At 37.7% G+C, this 19,098-nt stretch overlaps 1 protein-coding gene across 1 annotated transcript in view; it reads left to right on the forward strand.

The window, feature by feature from the left end:
* The first annotated feature begins 3,398 nt into the window (after window positions 1-3,398).
* LOC135462587 (alpha-mannosidase 2-like) overlaps window positions 3,399-19,098 on the forward strand; it is a 60,051-nt gene continuing 44,351 nt past the window's right edge. Inside the window, exons 1-2 of the mRNA XM_064739811.1 lie at window positions 3,399-3,709; window positions 4,883-5,005. Of these exons, the coding sequence (XP_064595881.1) occupies window positions 3,569-3,709; window positions 4,883-5,005 (264 nt within the window). The 5' untranslated portion in view covers window positions 3,399-3,568. The remainder of the gene's footprint in view (window positions 3,710-4,882; window positions 5,006-19,098) is intronic.

Raw genomic sequence — 19,098 nt, forward strand, 5'->3', positions numbered from 1 at the left:
AATCCTTTATTAATTGTAAAGTCTTGAACAATTTTCATTCAAATACACACATGCAGCTAAGCAGGACATAGACGAACGTTGAACTAATACATAGCCAAGCAGGATATAGTCCAGCATAAAACTAATACATAGCTAAGCACGACATATTCCAACATAAAGCTAATACATAGCTAAGCAGCACATAGTCCAACGTAAAGCTAATACATAGCTAAGCACGGCATAGCCCAACGTAAAGCTAATAGATAGCTAAGCAGCACATAGTCCAACGTAAAGCTAAAACATAGCTAAGCAGCACATAGTCCAACGTAAAGCTAGTACATAGCTAAGCAGCACATAGTCCAATGTAAAGCTAATACATAGCTAAGCAGGGCATAGTCCAAAGTAAAGCTAATACATAGCTAAGCAGGACATAGTCCAAAGTAAAGCTAATACATAGCTAAGCACGACATACTCCAACGTAAAGCTAATACATAGCTAAGCAGCACATAGTCCAACGTAAAGCTAATACATAGCTAAGCACGACATAGCCCAACATAAAGCTAATAGATAGCTAAGCAGCACATAGTCCAACGTAAAGCTAATACATAGCTAAGCAGGACATAGTCCAAAGTAAATCTAATACATAGCTAAGCAGGACATAGTCCAAAGTAAAGCTAATACATAGCTAAGCACGACATAGTCCAACGTAAAGCTAATAGATCGCTAAGCAGCACATAGTCCAACGTAAAGCTAATACATAGCTAAGCACGACATAGCCCAACGTAAAGCTAATACATAGCTAAGCACGGCATAGTCCAACGTAAAGCTAATAAATAGCTAAGCAGCACATAGTCCAACGTAAAGCTAATACATAGCTAAGCACGGCATAGCCCAACGTAAAGCTAATACATAGCTAAGCAAGACATAGCCCAACGTAAAGCTAATACATAGCTAAGCAGCACATAGTCCAACGTAAAACTAATAAATAGCTAAGCAGCACATAGTCCAACATAAAACTAATAAATAGCTAAGCAGGACATAGTCCAAAGTGAAGCTAATACATAGCTAAGCACGGCATAGTCCAATGTAAAGCTAGTACATAGCTAAGCACGACATAGCCCAACGTAAAACTAATGCATAGCTGAGCAGGACATAGCCCAATGTAAAGCTAATGCATAACTAAGCATGACATAGTCCAACGGAAAGCTAAGTACATTAGCGTATTCAACTCCTAAGAGTCTCTTCCCACCATAATCCACCATCGTATAAGTGAAATATTCTAGAGAATGGTGTAAAACACCACTCAAATAAATAAATAAATAAACTCTTGAGACACTTAGTCAAGCAGCTACTTGGCCCTGAATATGTGTTGGAGAGCTTGTATATGTACATTTTCGTAGACAATGCCAGAATGTACAGCGTGCAGAGAAATCAACTCTCCACAAATTTGTTGCAGAAGGATACAGTTTGATGAGATAAAAGAAAATATACAATATACATATTCAGATTGTATAATAGAGTGTAAATTTGTGTTTAATTGTAATGTTTTAGGATGAATACAGAATATCCCATGATTCAATGCCAGAGAAGACAGTTCTGCGATTGAGTAACCCAGACACAGTAAGTACATGCTATATGCGCCTGGTGAGGACAGGTTAGGAGTTATCCTCCCCTGTCTGTGATCTCTGTCTGTTATGCTGGGCTAAACATGGAGTATACCTCACACTCCTGAACTCTGCTGCCCAGGGCTGGTTTGATGTCTTTGCTCAGTGTCTGTTAAACTGCCAAACTTGAACAAGTAGTTCGTCTGTATTTGATAAGATACATGTATATCAAGTTTGGCCTGCCACATGCCACGAGTGCTGTCTAAAACCAGAACCTTGTAGAAGACCTTGGCTGTTGCTTGATTGTGTAAGGAGTTTTCTCCCATTTGTGTATGTGTCGGCACAAAACATCAGTAGTGCAAAAGGTAACAGTTACTCTCTGGTGTGACTGTTGTAAGGAACATGGCCTTATATAGGTGATGGTGACAGAGTGTGACATTGCAACCCAATCTCCGATGATGTGACAACCTGAAATGATCAGACATTGTGAATTGTCTTCAATGTAGTAAATAAGGGGCCAGTTTCATGAAGCTTACTTAGTGTTAAGTTGCCCTTATCTCTGCAACATACGGTACAATGTTAGTTATGGGCTTACTTAGCTAAGTGAGCTTGATGAAACCAGCCCCTGGTACCTGATTGTATCACGCTTAGCCAAAACATGCTTTTATATTTGCTTTGAAACAAGGAAATCCACACATATAAGGGAAGATCAGTGATAGGCTGAAAATGCCCTGGCGGAAGTACACATGCCAAAATGCCATTGACTGTGGAAAGATTTGGTTACTGAAGATTTCTATACATGTATGCACAGCAATGGTGATTGTGAAGCCTATAGGGCAGTATCAATCTTGCCGACAGGAAGATCCCTCTATAAGAACAACTCAACACTGTCAAAACTTTATTGATGTATTTCACATGAATGTGTCACAGTCCGAGACTTTTCATACTGTCTATTCCGCGTTTGTCACAAATAATGTTATGTTGCTGTAATTGTTATTTGATTGCTTATTTCACAGAACAGTTTTGTTTTACAATTCCCTGACACAACAGAGGGAGCAGCTAGTGACAGTGTACACCAACTCTCCATATGTGAAGGTGAAAAACCCAGAAGTCATTACTTCTCAGGCAGATGCCTTCTGGTGCCCTGACCATGAAATGTCAACAGACAAGTCAAAGATAAGTAAGTAAAACTGGCTGACATCATGTAAGACATCATCTGTAAGATTTCAGATCTACACCTGTACTGTACAAACTGCCAGTGATTATAACAAAGATTTCAGATCTACACCTGTACTGTACGAGCTGCCAATCATTATAACAGCGATTTCAGATCTACACCTGTACTGTACGAGCTGCCAATCATTATAACAAAGATTTCAGATCTACACCTGTACTGTACGAGCTGCCAATCATTATAACAAAGATTTCAGATCTACACCTGTACTGTACGAGCTGCCAATCATTATAACAAAGACGTCAGATCTACACCTGTACTGTACAAGCTGCCAATCATTATAACAAAGATTTCAGATCTACACCTGTACTGTACAAGCTGCCATTCATTATGAAAAAGATTTCAGATCTTCACCTGTACTGTACAAGCTGCCAATCGTTGTATCAAATCCATCAAACTACATTGTCTGTATTTGTGTTTATTAACAATACTGGAGTTACTTCCCCTGATTACAGGTTACTGTGCATTTACTCCTAGCTAAGTGTGTCTGTTATTCATAACCATGATCTCTTATGTCTGGCTGATAACACATAGAGATTAAGTACAGATTTGTCTGGCTGATAACACATGTAGAGATGAAGTACAGGTATGCTAGACCACAGTGTAAAATAACAGTCAAGATTTAATACATTTATTTGTTTTTTGTCAGTGATGTTGAAATTTAATATTTCTTTCCTGCCCAGCATGTTTTGAAGGTATTTAACAAAGTGCCGTCATTGATGCTAGGTACATGTAATTGTGTGAACAATTGATGTCTGATGTACATGTATATTATACATCTGACTCGCTTTTCAGAGGACCTTTTGGTATCGACATCAAGAATCCTGAACATTTTTCTGTGGAGAACTCTCAGCTGAGTGCAGATAGTAGTGGTGAAACAGGGCTGCTGACAGTACGTATATGTACCTTCCCATGATGTCCGTTACACAGATAATAAACAGGGCTGCTAACAGTACGTATATGTACCTTCCCATGATGTCCGTTACACAGATAATAAACAGGGCTGCTAACAGCACGTATATGTACCTTCACATGATGTCCGTTACACAGATAATAAACGGGGCTGCTAACAGCACGTATATGTACCTTCCCATGATGTCAGTTACACAGATAATAAATGGGGCTGCTGGCAGTACGTATATGTACCTTCCCATGATGTCCGTTACACAGATAATAAACGGTGCTGCTAAATGCACGTATATGTATCTTTCCATGGTGTCCCTTACACAGATAATAAACGGGGCTGCTAACAGTACGTATATGTACCTTCCCATGATGTCCGTTACACAGATAATAAAGCGGGGCTGCTAACAGTACGTATATGTACCTTCCCATGATGTCCCTTACACAGATAATAAACGGGTCTGCTAACAGTACGTCTATGTACCTTCCCATGATGTCTGTTACACAGATAATAAACAGGGCTGCTAACAGTACGTCTATGTACCTACCTATGATGTCCGTTACACAGATAATAAACCGGGCTGCTAACAGTACGTCTATGTACCTACCTATGATGTCTGTTACACAGATATTGAAAAAGTAATTTTTGTTGGATAAGACTGATTTCAACTGCAAAACTTATATATTCATATATTTCAGAAGAGAGAAATCAGCATCGTTCAGTGTACATGCCCTTAAATCCGGCGTTGATCATAATTTTGGTGGATTCAGAATTTTTAAACGAATTTGTGATTATTAGGAGATTATTAAGAGCATTAGGTGTGCTGATCTTGCTATCAATTGACCAAGTTCAGGACAAAACAGTGAATATTTTTTAGTTTGCATTAGTAAGTATGCTGAGGCTTTGAATGGCTTTTTTTGGTCACTTTGTGTGTTAAGCACACTCCTTCACAGCAAAGGTTTAATCTGAAGTTTGTGGGTAATTTCCGAATAATTTTAAGATGAGAATGTGACTGATGGTTCCCCTGATGCTATGGGTTGTTGGCTAACTAGCAGAGCTTCTTTACCAGGTTCACTGAAGACAGTCTGATATCATATGTCATCACCTAGCCAAATGGCACCATTTGAACTAATCCAAAGTTTTCATTTCTTCCCTGAACAGTCTGTGACATCAAAGGAGGACAATGTAAAACACCAGATCCAGCTGAGTTTTGTCATGTATGGGGTAAAGATGGCAAAGGACAAAAGCAGGGCCTACCTCGTCTTAACAGATGGGGAGGTGCAGGTAAAGTAAAAAAAAGCCCTTAACAAATAACTTTGGCACTAACCAAATAAAAATGACACTAACCAAATAACTACAACACCGATTGAATAACTATAACATAATTACTGCAACCTGCGAATGGCCGTGGGTTACCCCCAGGCTCTGCCCGGACTCATTCCTTTATAACGCTGGCCACCGTCGTATAATTGAAATCCTTCTTCAACCTTTTCATCTGCCTCTGTTACCAATATTTGGAAACAATATGGAGGGTACAGAAATAATTTGCACAGTTTTATGAAACTTGCATCTTAACTGACGCAGACAAGTCATTCTTAGCCTCATTTTCATAATAATTGTATGCATAAATTCCACTTAAAAAAATGGTTGTAAAGGTCGAAGATTTACAGTATTCTTGAGTATGACATAAAGCACCAATCAAGTAAATAGGTAAATAAATGACACACATATTCTAGTGAGCTACTGTAATTTGGGGGTTGTTCTCCAGAGTTGTGCAGTTCTTGAATTACCTCCCCTGTTCACAACTCCTCTATGTAGAGTCATCCTGAAAACCATGTCTCTGTACTGACGCTTCTAAATACACATCAGACACAATCATTCTACCCTTGTGCAGTGCTTTGAGATTGCCTTAACATCTCTGCATCATTTGTCAAGATACAAAGGTGCATGTATATGTAAAGAAATACTTCCAGACAAGTGGGGAATACATACCCTAATTCCTCAACCTTTTCTCTTATGAAAGAGAAACTTTCGGAGCAATTTTTGCACGTGTATGATTTTGGAGATTTTATTTTAAAGACAAAACTATATAAGTTCAATTGGCCCTTTTCAGGGCTTCACAAAAAGTATAATTTTATCAGTCTACTCAGAATAATGCCTTCAGAATATGCTTGAATAAATACCTTGCAAACATAGGTAAAGGTTGAAGAGTTACAGTAAGCAAGGGCCCTTTTACTTAAACAGTCTTAAACAAAAATGTGGATGAAAAAATTACAATTTTGACAACAATTGGTGTCACAGTTTTAGGAGTAAGGTACAGTATTCAGCTTCAAAGATTCTGTTTTGTGCTGAAGATTAAAGCTTTGGACTTCAAATTGAACATATTTTTTTTTTTTCTTTTTCAGTCGGTTGCAATATTCAAGCCCTTTATCCGTGTTTTAAGGGGCCCATTAATGTCAGAGTTCAAGGTCATGCTGTCTTATGTTGAACATGTGGTCAGGCTACAGAACTCACCAGGTAAAGGGTCTTTCATAAATATCTGCCAGGAAATGCACAAAGTATTTGGTTTTGTGTTCATATTGGCTACTCTTACACCTGAATATTTCTGGGGAAATACTGATGTTTCACCCAGGATAGAGCCTATTGTAAGATGTACCAAGGGAGTATAAAAATAAAATAATATCTTTATTTATCAAAGGTAACTCAGTCAATTTACAATGAAACTGTTCTTTCCCAAGGCCTTCTCAGAGAAAACAGTATATAGGAAACATGTACTTCGGAGCCCAAGGGAAAAAATACATGAATATATATAAAACAAGATAAAGTATTGTGTAGTTTGAAAAGTGAAACTAGATACATTCATACATAGAAAAGCAACAAAGTGATGTTATGGTTGCCCTTCAAATTTAAATCGGCTACAAGAGAAGGGATAATAGAAACATTCAATATGAAGTCATATTAACTCAGGAAAGTTTCAGGGGCAAATGTCTGGGGGAAAAAAAGATGAAAGTTGTTTCATATTTGTCAAGTTATAGTATTAAGGTCTTGGATATATTGGGGGTTATTTCTTTCAAACCTGTGCTGCGTTATACCCCTATAGCCAAGCTAACTGTACAAATATACTGACCCCAGAAATATCTATATCCAGTCCCTGATCAGCTGTGTGACTACAGGTTGTAATACAACTTCTTGTATGGATCAATCCTGATAAAAATATTTACAATACACCTCCGCCTCATGACCACACCCTTCCGCTATGAGACAGGCTTCATTAGAACATGGTTATAAATTTGTCCCCCAGATATTCACAAAGCTGTTTCTGTGCTTACATGTATACACTTGCAAAAGTTGCATTGTAGAAAACCTTCAAATTTTGTATCATTTTAACATTCAGGGGCTTCCAGGGTTTATATATCATTCTGGTGTTCATGTAATTAATCAATGAAAAGCATGATATTAGCCTGATATGGCTTACAGTTAACATCCAGCATCAACCCACATCTGTCACTTATGATGATGAAAGGCAAATTTGCCCACCCCCCCAGCCCTCCAGCCCCAACCCACTGTTCCCGCCATTATAGTGAGGGACCTCATTCTTCTACCTTTTTACAGGTACAAATAGGGCCTATAAACTAAGGCCTATAAGCTCAGGCCTATAAACTAAGGCCTATAAACTAAGGCCTATAAGCTCAGGCCTACGGTCTAGCTTATTATTCACCTGGCCTCTGTTGACAGGTACAGATGGTTCTAGTGTGGAGATTCACAACATTGTTGACATCAAGTCACAGCAGAACAAAGAGCTGGCCATGAGGGTTGACACAGATGTCTCCAATCAGGATAGAGAATTTTTTACTGATTTGAACGGATTCCAGGTAAGGGACATAACTTTGATCAAGGTAGTCATTAAAGGGCAAAGAAAAACACTAGCAGAAAGCATAGGTCGAATTGAAACCGTTACACTCTCTGTCAAGGAAAATAATTTGTCAATTGAGTAAGTTACTTTTAAAACTCAAGATTGTATTGTGGTCTGTTGTAACCGATTGAGTACCGGTGATGTCACATCTGTATTTTTGATTGGAATTATTGTGAAAGACCTAAATTTCACGTGAAAAAGTGCATAATTTAGAGCCAAGTAAGTGTCCTACCATACCTTTTTTGGTGCTGAAACTTTTTCAACAAGATACCATTATACCTTCTAGATGAATCTCGAACACTTCTCTAAGAACAAAAGAACTCTCAGAATTATGGAAAAATTAGCAACTTTGTCAAGAGTGGAATTTTATTTTAATGCATCCATAACTGGATAACTTTCTTTTTACTTCAGGTGCACCGGTGCTGCATGCTTGACAAGCTGCCTTTACAAGCTAACTACTACCATGCCTACAATGGTATACCTGGAAGATGACGTAAAAAGTGTTACCATGGTAACAGCACAAGCTTTAGGTGTTGCTAGCTTGAAATGAGGTATTAAATATTCATAGTTTCATTTTGCTCTTTTGAAAAAATGTCTAAGCCTTTTTACGTGCAATTACTACATATACTGTAAATTACAGATCAGGTTTAGATTTTTTCTTCATTTCTTCTTTAAATTGGTTGGGGGGTGGCGCTGAGGAGAAAATCTTCCACATCCAGTCAGAGATATTATACGTCGTTTTGTTTACGTTGTAATGCTGTTCTGTTTTAATTGAATTGTTGACGTGATGAACATTTTTAAATAAAAAATTTAGGTCAAGAACACCAAATACCAGGCATAAAAGATTGCCAGCTGTTCTTCCTTGGTACATGTATGAAGTAACCATTGACAAACATTTAATGCAGCATGGCCTGATGTTTTCCCATGTTTTCCCTACAGAAGCCTTGGCACAGTCTGTGTGACCCCTGTATGCTGAATTCATACAGCCGTGATTAACAGATGCTTTATCTTCTGTCATAGTATCATAGTCAGGGGATCAGTGCATTTGATTCCTGTTACGACAGACACATTTACATTGAGCGTATGAACTCCCTCGTAATAGTTTCCCTGTAAGAAGCTAAATACTGTCATTAGTGTGATAATGATAATCTCCTGGACACGTGGAGATCTGCACGTATACGCTCTTCCATGATAAGATACAGCAGATATTTTGATCACCCTTCAAAATGCTGATCGATAATGGCTTCTGGGAATAAGTAGATTTGTTCTCAGCCCCCTCTGAGCATTGTCCTACTGTTTTACGGATGCCCAGATACAAGTAATTTCAAGTATCACCCAATTTCACGAGAATAGATACATTTTTCATGCTTTGTTACTGAAACAGAAGTTGTGAGTACATCCTCTGATAAATATGACGCCAGTCAAAGGAATGTATTTTATTAGTGAGAATTTACAGATGAAATAAAGCGTGAGAGTGAGCTCAACAAGATACAGTTGATAGTGTTGTGACATTTTTCACGGATAATTTCAGTGATGATTCAAACCTGTGTTAGGTAGATGGAATAAATGGTTGTAAGTATGAAGACACATGTAAAAACATTATACCTAAGAATTCCCCATACATGTGCATATGCCCTGTCTACAAAGCACTGTGTACAAAGGCATTGTTTTATTGGCAGTAAGACAGTTAAGCAAGAGTGTATACCATACTGGTGGGGTGGAGTATTGACTTTTGTTACACATGTATGTCCACAAGCTTTTGACCTCTAAGGTCAGAGGTTCAAATCCACTACTGGCTAGCTGGGCTGTGTATTTTTATCTGTGGTTTGTCTGCAGACATCGGTCATTGTATGATTGATTCCGCATAGGTTTGATTTTCCTGACCTCTTGTCATTCAAGCGAAATATTCTTAAGTAAAAGACCATACACCTGGACCAGGTGTAAATTTGTCAGTGACAACATGCAGTGAAACAGTACATCACCTGTAATGTGTAGTACGTGTATTTATCGTCTTTGACCTTTGCCCCCCCCCCCCAGGTCAGCTTTTCTGTAACATTTGTCACTTTTGACCTTTGTTCCCTTAGGTGTCCTGGCCTGTAATATTTGTCACATTTGGCCTTTTAGTAAACTGTGTCGCCTGGGTTTGACTGTTACCTAATAGAACAACTAAAATTCTGTATTTATAGACCCACGAGTATACGATTTCACATAAACTTCCTCATGTCAGTGGAAAACCATGTACACATAAAGTGATCTACTGATAACGACATGATTTGCTACTTGGATAAATAAATATATACTTGTTATAATATAAGGGTCAGACAGAACACATTCTGTTACTACAAACAGACTAAAAGTTTTAGCCTTTTCTAATAAACCATTTGTTAAATCGTGATTCTGATGATGTATGTGATGATGGCAAAAACACAATGACCGAAATATATTTTATGCAAAGCTGATCTGTGGAATCACTGGATATACAGGTATGGATCCAAGATTCAGTTAATACTGCTATACACGTCTTTCCCCGCTGAAATCACAAGTTCAAATTCAGCTCTCACTAAATGGTTTAAGTGGGAGTAGTTTTCAGCGAGAGAAGATTCCCATAGCTAGGTGCACCAGTTTCCTCGATTGAGAAATCTAAATAACAATGGTTCCTCTTGATGAAATAATTAAATATTACATCTTTAACACACAACAGAAATACTGAAACTTATATGATGTCATAAAGATATCTACAGTTCAGAATTATAAACTGTTTATGTCTGAGATCATTATGGACATTTTACATATACACATGGAGAGGTAAGTGAGTTCGAATCCGACTGTCGCTGATCCACCTCTCAGATTATGTGTCCGTTGGCTGCTGCATGGAACTTGTACACCCAAAGTCAAGTAAACAACAAAATGGCGAATTGGACATTTAAAAAACAGCGAGAAGCACAGTTATTTATTGCCAAAAATCTTTCATTGAAGACAATTAAATCTGTCTTTTTATCTAATGTAATCAGTGATCCTCATTAAATTACACCACGTGCATTTGAGCGTTAGCTAATTACACAATTAGAATTCTATTTTTGTAGAAGCACAACTATACAATTACACACGAATTCCTTATGTCAGGTGAAATCCCGTTACACACCGAGTCACCCTCTGGAACTTTCTTTGCAGATTAAAAATGTATTAAACTCATTGTCAAACACAACCCTTTGAATTAACATACACACCAGCTAGGAAAGCTTCATTTACAGAGTTTTTGAAATGAATCATTTGTCAGTACACTGATCCAATAATTGCATACACCGTGATTTTTTTATTTTACTCTAATAAATGGAAGGTTATCAGACAGTCACACAGGGGCACCTTCAAAACAAAGCCCCGAAACAATGATTTGAACGTGTAACCTGAAGAAGTTGGATGAGAGATATTTCTCTGGAGACTTATAAAACCTCAATACAAGTACACCCAATACTTACTAGATTAAATGTGTCACAATCAATACAAGTGCACCCAATACTTACTAGATTAAATGTGTCTAAATCAATACAAGTACACCCAGTTCTTAGTAGATTAAATGTGTCTCAATGAATACAAGTACACCCAATACTTACAAGGTTAAATGTGTCTTAATCAATGCAAGTACACCCAATACGTACTATGTTAAATGTGTCTCAATCAGTACAAGTACGCCCAATATTTAATAGATTAAATGTGTCTCAATCAATACAAGTACACCCAATACTTACTAGATTAAATGTGTCTTAATCAAAAGTGGACTGAGCTAAATAACGCCTCACATTTGAATCTGGGGACATTCAGTCAGTCATCTGAGCGGGCATCAGTGAGTAAGGACATGGAAACTATTGGGGCTAATACATACGAGTAATTACCAATCGTCCACAGTGGACGTTACCAATCTCAGCACACTATTTTTATTTTGTGTTTTTACATATTTGCTCACCAGATACAGTGCTTTATCTTGAACAGTACGGTTTATAAATCATTCTTCGTGTACCTTTTTATATTTTTTGGTAGCGCACAGTTCTGTTTATGTTGATACACTGTACCAGAAAAATACCATTCAAATGATATCATCTTATGTACAGGCGACAACATCAAGTTGTAGTACAGCTAAAGTCATGTTCGTTTGAACTCTCACTCAGTGTATGTACTAAGTTCCGAACTTCAACCTGCAATAAACTAGAAAAAATGACACGTGCAACCAGGAGCTGGTACAAATAAAAAATGCACCTCACGAAAGGGAACATCTCAGTACTTTTCCATGAGAAGTGTACAAATGGCTGGGGGAGATAAATGTACAATATAAATAGGCATGCTCGTATACTAACTGAGTACTCTTATACGGATATGAAAATAACAGTACGTTCAGTTGTCTGTTTAAAATGAAACATTACAAACATCTTCAAGTATGATATACGAAAGAAATAAAATTATTTTAATCAGAGCAAAATATATGACATAAAATCAAAATATAAAATCGTGTTCAAGCGAAATCCAATTGATATCTACTGCTTTTTGTAAAAGCAAAGGCGATCAAATATTGACATTAATTTCAGCTGATATTTACATACTCATCATCAGTGCTTAATTGATGAGTTAAAACAACAATATAAAAGGCTTACGTAAGACACATGGATTGTACATGTATCTTTTCCATCATTACAAAATTTTAAATGTGTAGCGATGCTTTACAAAGTTACACACACATTCAAGAGTCACTGAATTCACATTATTCCAGAAGCACCCTTGAAAATGTTAACTACTGTACACACATCATATCACATGCACTGTTGTTCTAGCCATTTCCTATCCCTCACAAGTCTTTTTCTTTCCTACTAAAACGATCTTTTTTTCTTAAACGTACTTGAATTTTGCAGCCAATTACACACGGGAAAGAAATCATAAAAATGAAGAAAGCATCAGTAGAAATAGCTTTGAAACTGTCATAACAAGCGACGCATGCGCACTGAAAAGAAAAACTCACGATGGCGAAGAATGGTAGGCCCCTACCATCCTCTACAACTACAACAACAATCCTTAAAAAGGGTAGAGCTGCTCGTGCTAGCTAAGGACGTAAGAATCTCCTGGGAGCATCAGTATTTTCCATGAAGACTATCAATGATTTGGGCCGAGTTGTTCCAAACTGTCTTAAGACTTAATACCAGATTAAACTTTACGTCAAGTCTCCAGTTTTGTACCCTGTCCAAAACTTATTTTGTAATAGTATAGTAAATATGAACTAAATCTGCTGCTGTTCCATTTGGCCTCAATGTGATAGCAGGGTTTTGTTTAAATCGTAAATATGTAATATGAAATAATACCGATATTAGCTAATATACTTTTAAACAACCGAACCCAGGAGTATATATGTGCAACAGAAAACAAAAGGAAGGCATAGGCCTATGTATGCAGTAACTTCGTGAGATCATGTAACAATATGAAAATTTTTAAAAAATCTAGGCGAACTGATTTGCAAAATAAAACATTAAAAACATGTAGTGCGTACAGTAAATGTACCAGCATTTCAATCAGAGCTAAACAGAAGATAAATCGAAAAATAAAAACGTATCAAAACGACATACAGGTTGTATATGTTTTTTCCATGGAAGACAATAGTACGATTTTAAATAATACTAAAAGTAAAGAATATCCAGCTGAGTGACAATTACATCTTTGGTGTTAGAGTTTACATCCAACTGAATGACATTTACAGCTTCGGTGTTAGAGTTTACATCCAACTGAATGACATTTACATCTTTGGTGCTAGAGTTTACATCCAACTGAATGACATTTACATCTTTGGTGTTAGAGTTTACATCCAACTGAATGACATTTACAGCTTTGGTGTTAGAGTTTACATCCAACTGAATGAAAATTACAGCTTTGGTGTTAGAGTTTACATCCAACTGAATGACAATTACAGCTTTGGTGTTAGAGTTTACATCCAACTGAATGACATTTACATCTTTGGTGCTAGAGTTTACATCCAACTGAATGACATTTACATCTTTGGTGTTAGAGTTTACATCCAACTGAATGACATTTACAGCTTTGGTGTTAGAGTTTACATCCAACTGAATGACAATTACAGCTTTGGTGCTAGAGTTTACATCCAACTGAATGACAATTGCAGCTTTGGTGTTAAAATTTACACAAAAACAGTACATATATATAGACACGTGATATTTTCAACTGTATGTTTTCAGCATGAGCGCTAGAACTGACGAGTTGAAATGACAATATAAAATTAAAAGCTCATTCATCAGATCCATCATTACAAACTTTTAAAAGTATAACAGTACTTATAGATATTTTCCATGCTGGCTTCCTCCCCGGTTGTACGTTGGAAAGTCTGCCAGCAACCTGCGGATGGTCGTGGGTTTCCCCCGGGCTGTGCCCGGTTTCCACCCACCATAGTGCTGGCCGCCGTCGTATAAGTGAAATATTCTTGAGTACGGCGTAAAACACCAATTAAATAAATAAATAAATAAAGACATTTTCCAAGAGTGACTTGGAAGGTTAAATTTAATCTATAACACGCAATGAAAGCGTGACGTCGCAAGCCTGTCAATTTCCATTAGATTAAAACGTTTTTTGTGTTGAAAATGTTTTTCTTAAACGTACTTAAATTGTGCAGCTAGTTCATGGGGACAAAACCGTAAAAAACGAAGAAAGCATCAGCAGAAATACGATTCGAAACTGTGTTTGAAAATAACCTTACCTATTGTTTTCTTCTTTAGATTTCTTTTCCACCAGTGAATTAAATGAAGTCAAGTGCTTGATTGTAAATCAAGTGAGCTTTGTGGGCCACGTTCCGTGGCCATAAAACAGGCACTGATTGTCAGATTTGCTTTTCCCATTCATGGAAATATTGAGAACATTGTAAACTTTAATTCAGAGCTGAATACAACAGTTTATAAAACGTTCCGGGAGGTTATTGGCGTCACGCATCATCAATGTAGCCATTAAGGCCCAATAAATACAATTAAAACCCACAGACTACAAACATTTAATCTGTTCATTTTGTCTGAGTGATGCGAGAAAGTATTCTGTTATTGCAACAGATTATTACTTTGTTAAATATAACGAACATATTTTATTAAGTTAACATAAAGACTAACAGGATATTCTGTTGAATACGAAACAGTATTAGGTTATAATAACAGGACACATTCTAGCACTAATCAGACAAACGACAAAAAGTGCACTGCTTTTAGTTCAGTTAAAAAATGTGAAAGAATATGTAAAGCATCTTTAAATATAGACTACAGTTTGCAAAATTTCATCTAGTGATGTAGAATTTATTCTTAGAGACCCCTTTCCCTAAGGTTGGACAGATCGGCACACAGAGACTTACGGATTTAGATCAGGCGAAGAGATGAAACCTTTTATTCCAGATTAGCCTTTTTTTCAATTCTCTACACTCTGTTTTTCTTGCCCTTCCCTTTACCCGTCTTTATCAGTCTGGTAGAAGCATTGAAGTCAATCTGTGCATATACAGTAGGCTCCTCGCTACGTCTGATTCCCGAGGTTCCTGCAACTTCCGGATCAAACCAGATGCTGGCGTAATGACCCTGCAGTTCCTGAAAATTTAACAACCTTTTTTAGGATATAAAAACACGTACATTTACAAAACTGAGCAGTATGCAGTCAATTTAGGTTTTATCATCATTATTATAGCTATTTGGATTGTTGCAGTTGTTGTTTTTGTACGTACTATTGCTGTTATTTTTGCTGTTATTATTATTGGTAGTGGGGGGCTCGGTGGCCGAAGGGCAGACGCGGTACAATGTCCCAGAAGTCTTTAACCAATGCGGTCAACGAGTAGGCCTAAGTCCAGCACGTTAGCTTCCACGAACACCAATCAAATAAATAAATAAATTGTTGGCAATATTAGTAGAAGGGATAGCTTTAGTATTAGTGGCTGACTTACATATAGCATTGAGGAGGTACATGTAGTACTGTCAGTAGTACTAGCAGCAGTGTAGTAGAAGCAGTAGTGAAAACACCAGTACCTGTGGCAGACACAGAAGTACATGTGACAGAATTTGTACCCAGGGAAGTGGTTACACCAGAAGTAGAAGTAGGTATTAGAAGTAGGAGCGCCAAGTAGAAATGAATGTACATGTATAAACCTATCGAGGATGCATTTTTATACCACGTTTATACCACTTTAGCTATGGACCGTTTTGTGTTGTTCTAGTGTTTGTACTTACAGGCCTTGCAGTTCCGCCAAATGCTCCCTCCTCAGTTTTACCTTCTCTTTCAGATCCTCCGTCCATTCCAATTGCAGCCACATTTCCCCCTTCGTTAGACATCTTCGAAGTCAATTTGTCTCAAAATTAAAGGAAATAATCATATATGTAGCAATAGTATAAAGCTAGTCTATGTTGATAATGTATTCACGTAGTCACAGGCCAGTATATGGAAGAGCTAGAAGAGATCCAACTTTGTTAAGACTATGACGAGCGTGGGCAATATCAGTTAATCCACGGTCAGTAAGTGACATGCCAGCATTTGGAAGAGCTACATGTAAAGGAGATTCAACTTTGTTAAGACTATGACGAGCTTGGGTAATATCAGTTAATCCACGGTCAGTAAGTGACAGGCCAACATTTGGAAAAGCTACATGTAAAGGAGATCCAACTTTGTGAAGACTATGACGAGCGTTAGCAATACTGGTAAGTCCATGGTCAGTAAGTGACAGACCAATATACGGAAGAGCTAGAAGAGATCTAACTTTAGTAAGACTATAACGAGAACGGGCTAATATCTGGAAGTCTTCATGTCTTACCTTGATCATTTGTTTTCTCTGACCGTAGGTAACACACAGTAGCAATCAATCCCAGCATGCCTAGACCAACAACCGGAAACACAACCTGTTCCCAAGAAGGAAGAGATGCCCCCCACTTTTCTGCTGAATTAAAAAAATAAACAATTTAGACGTACAAGCATATATTTAGAGGTCTTGGAGTTAAATACTATAAATATGATAATTATCCCAATGGATCAACATACTGCAATGAACAGTTCAATCGCGTTATAATTTTTATGAAAAAGGTATTTCCATTCATTGTCAGCTTCACGTTGTTTTTGTTTTATCAAGTTTAATTTTAGACATTCCCCTGAATCTGTTTAAAAATATTCTTCATGAAATTTTCATGAAAAACTCATTAGTGTAGCAAAGGATAAATATAATGGAAACAAATTTTGAAAAATGTTCTTCTAATTTGCATGATAAATCTCATTATTACAGCAAAGGATAAAAACAATAGAAGCAAAATTTGTATTTTGCTGCTTAATGTAGTAATCTTGTACCAGGCCTCTGGTGGCATTAGTTAACAGAGAAGTTGATTGAATTGACTCACGTTTCGTTGGGGTAAGTGTCAGACTTTTGGACGCTGTGTCATTCCCTTCAGAGTTGACGGCCAGGCAGCTGTAGGTTCCTGTTTGGGATTGGTTCACTCGGCCAATACGTAAAATGTTCCTGTCTGAAGTGCCACGTGTGAAAAGCTTGTCTTCGAATATCCAGGTGATGACAGGACCTGGATAGCCATCAGCTAAGCACGTGAGGGTTACCGCGTCGCCAAGGTAATACTCGGTAGGTGTGATATTGATGTCTACCGTCGGTTTATCTACAAACGTGAAATATACAAACCTACTTGTTTAAGCTGAAAACAGGAAATCTTCTGGTTGACAATGTGTGAGTGTTTTACCTCAGGAATTACCACATCAAAGAAATCATCAACGGGTGAACTGATTGAAGGATTTACCAACCTGCTAGCTGCTGGAGTTCCTGGTTGGGTAGCATTCGAATGAGTGACCGACACAATTACTACAAGTTCCATAAAGGTGGAGATGCTTGCACAAATTATTTACAGATGACAAATCTTTTATCCTTACAAGACTTTAACAGGTATAACGCAAATAATCGTGCCTTATGTTTCAAATGATTCAACAAATGTTTCCAGTGTAAGTGACGTATACATACACTTGATGTTAAGCTTCATGGACTCCCTCAGAGTTCTCTCCCTTTGCTGTGCTGTACAGACCAGCTCCTGGTTGTTCATGTCCTTGGTCAGAGTCAGTGATATCTGGCTGCTTGTATCAGACACGGTTGTTTCGGCTGACCTGACGTCCCTGGAATCTCCCAGGTAATGGTCGGGGCGGGATTGCCGCCTTCTGACTCACAGGTAAATGTCACCTTCGTGTTCTCTGGCACCGGGAACACACGGTCAGACGAGACAGTAAGATTCTTAACATCGACTGCAGTACAAATTAAAACATATTTCTTTGGTGTTTTATGCTGTACTCACAAACATACTTGTCACTGTTTATACGACTTATATTACGGAGAGTCGATACATAGATGACCCATACCTCACTCAGATCGACTCTGTTAGGATTCTGGCTGTACTGTTGGTCCGTGCTGACTGGTGGTTTTCGTTTAAAGTTGTACGAGTTGTCCATAACCTGCTCACGAGCGCACGGCAAATCAGTATGATTGTACCGCGCTGTAATTGTGCACGTCTATTCGTGATTTTATGGTGGTGAGAAACGCTGTGTATGCCTATACTGTGATGGTTGCGGATTATTCGGCCGATGAAGATTAGACATTATCACAACTGAATATCCCAAAAAGTGATATTGTGTAAGTATAGTCATTTCTTTCTAGCTTTCTGTAAGATAATTGCGCTCTGAAACAAGTTACTTTTAGTGTATGTTTTCAGGATGCACAGTGGTGCTCGTTATGCGTACCTTGGATTCTGTGTGACGACTTGTGTGTTAAGTGTTTTGGTCAGTAGGACTGAATGAATTGGTTATTGTAATATATACCATAACCTTAAAATATCTTTAGAACAAGTAATTATAGTCAGCTGAAACATGGAAATCATTTAAAGGCCAAGATGCCTCAAACGGCAAAATTATGGTTTACCCTTCATCCTGTTGAGATCCAAAGGTTTTTTTTTTCACACACCACGCTAATATTAGTAGGAGACAGTTTATACAAACTTGATGTTATCGATGTGGTAATTCTAGAATCCAAAAAGATATGAAAAGTTTCCTCCTGTGGTTTGATTAGAACCCAACTAAATATATCGATATGCCTACAGATGATAGCACTTGATGTATACAACATGTATGCTGTTCCTGTTATATTTTCAACGAATCATCTTGGATTAGAAATATCTATTTTTCCCTTCAAAATAAAAAAAAACGTCGAAGTGTGTGTATACCTGAAAAGATCATCGGTCATAACTGACAATGTATGTTTACTGACTCGTGGCGGTCCCTCTGGTTATAGGGGGGGGGCCTCTAGCAACTTCTGAATGATCGTTGTCTGTCCGGTTTGCTCCAACCACATATTGCTACCTGCCGTTGTATAAGTGAAATGTTCATCAGTAGAACGTAAAAATCAATCAAATAAACAAACAGATAAGTA

This window comes from Liolophura sinensis, chromosome 2 (assembly GCF_032854445.1).
Source record: "Liolophura sinensis isolate JHLJ2023 chromosome 2, CUHK_Ljap_v2, whole genome shotgun sequence".
In the NCBI taxonomy this organism is placed as follows: domain Eukaryota; kingdom Metazoa; phylum Mollusca; class Polyplacophora; order Chitonida; family Chitonidae; genus Liolophura; species Liolophura sinensis.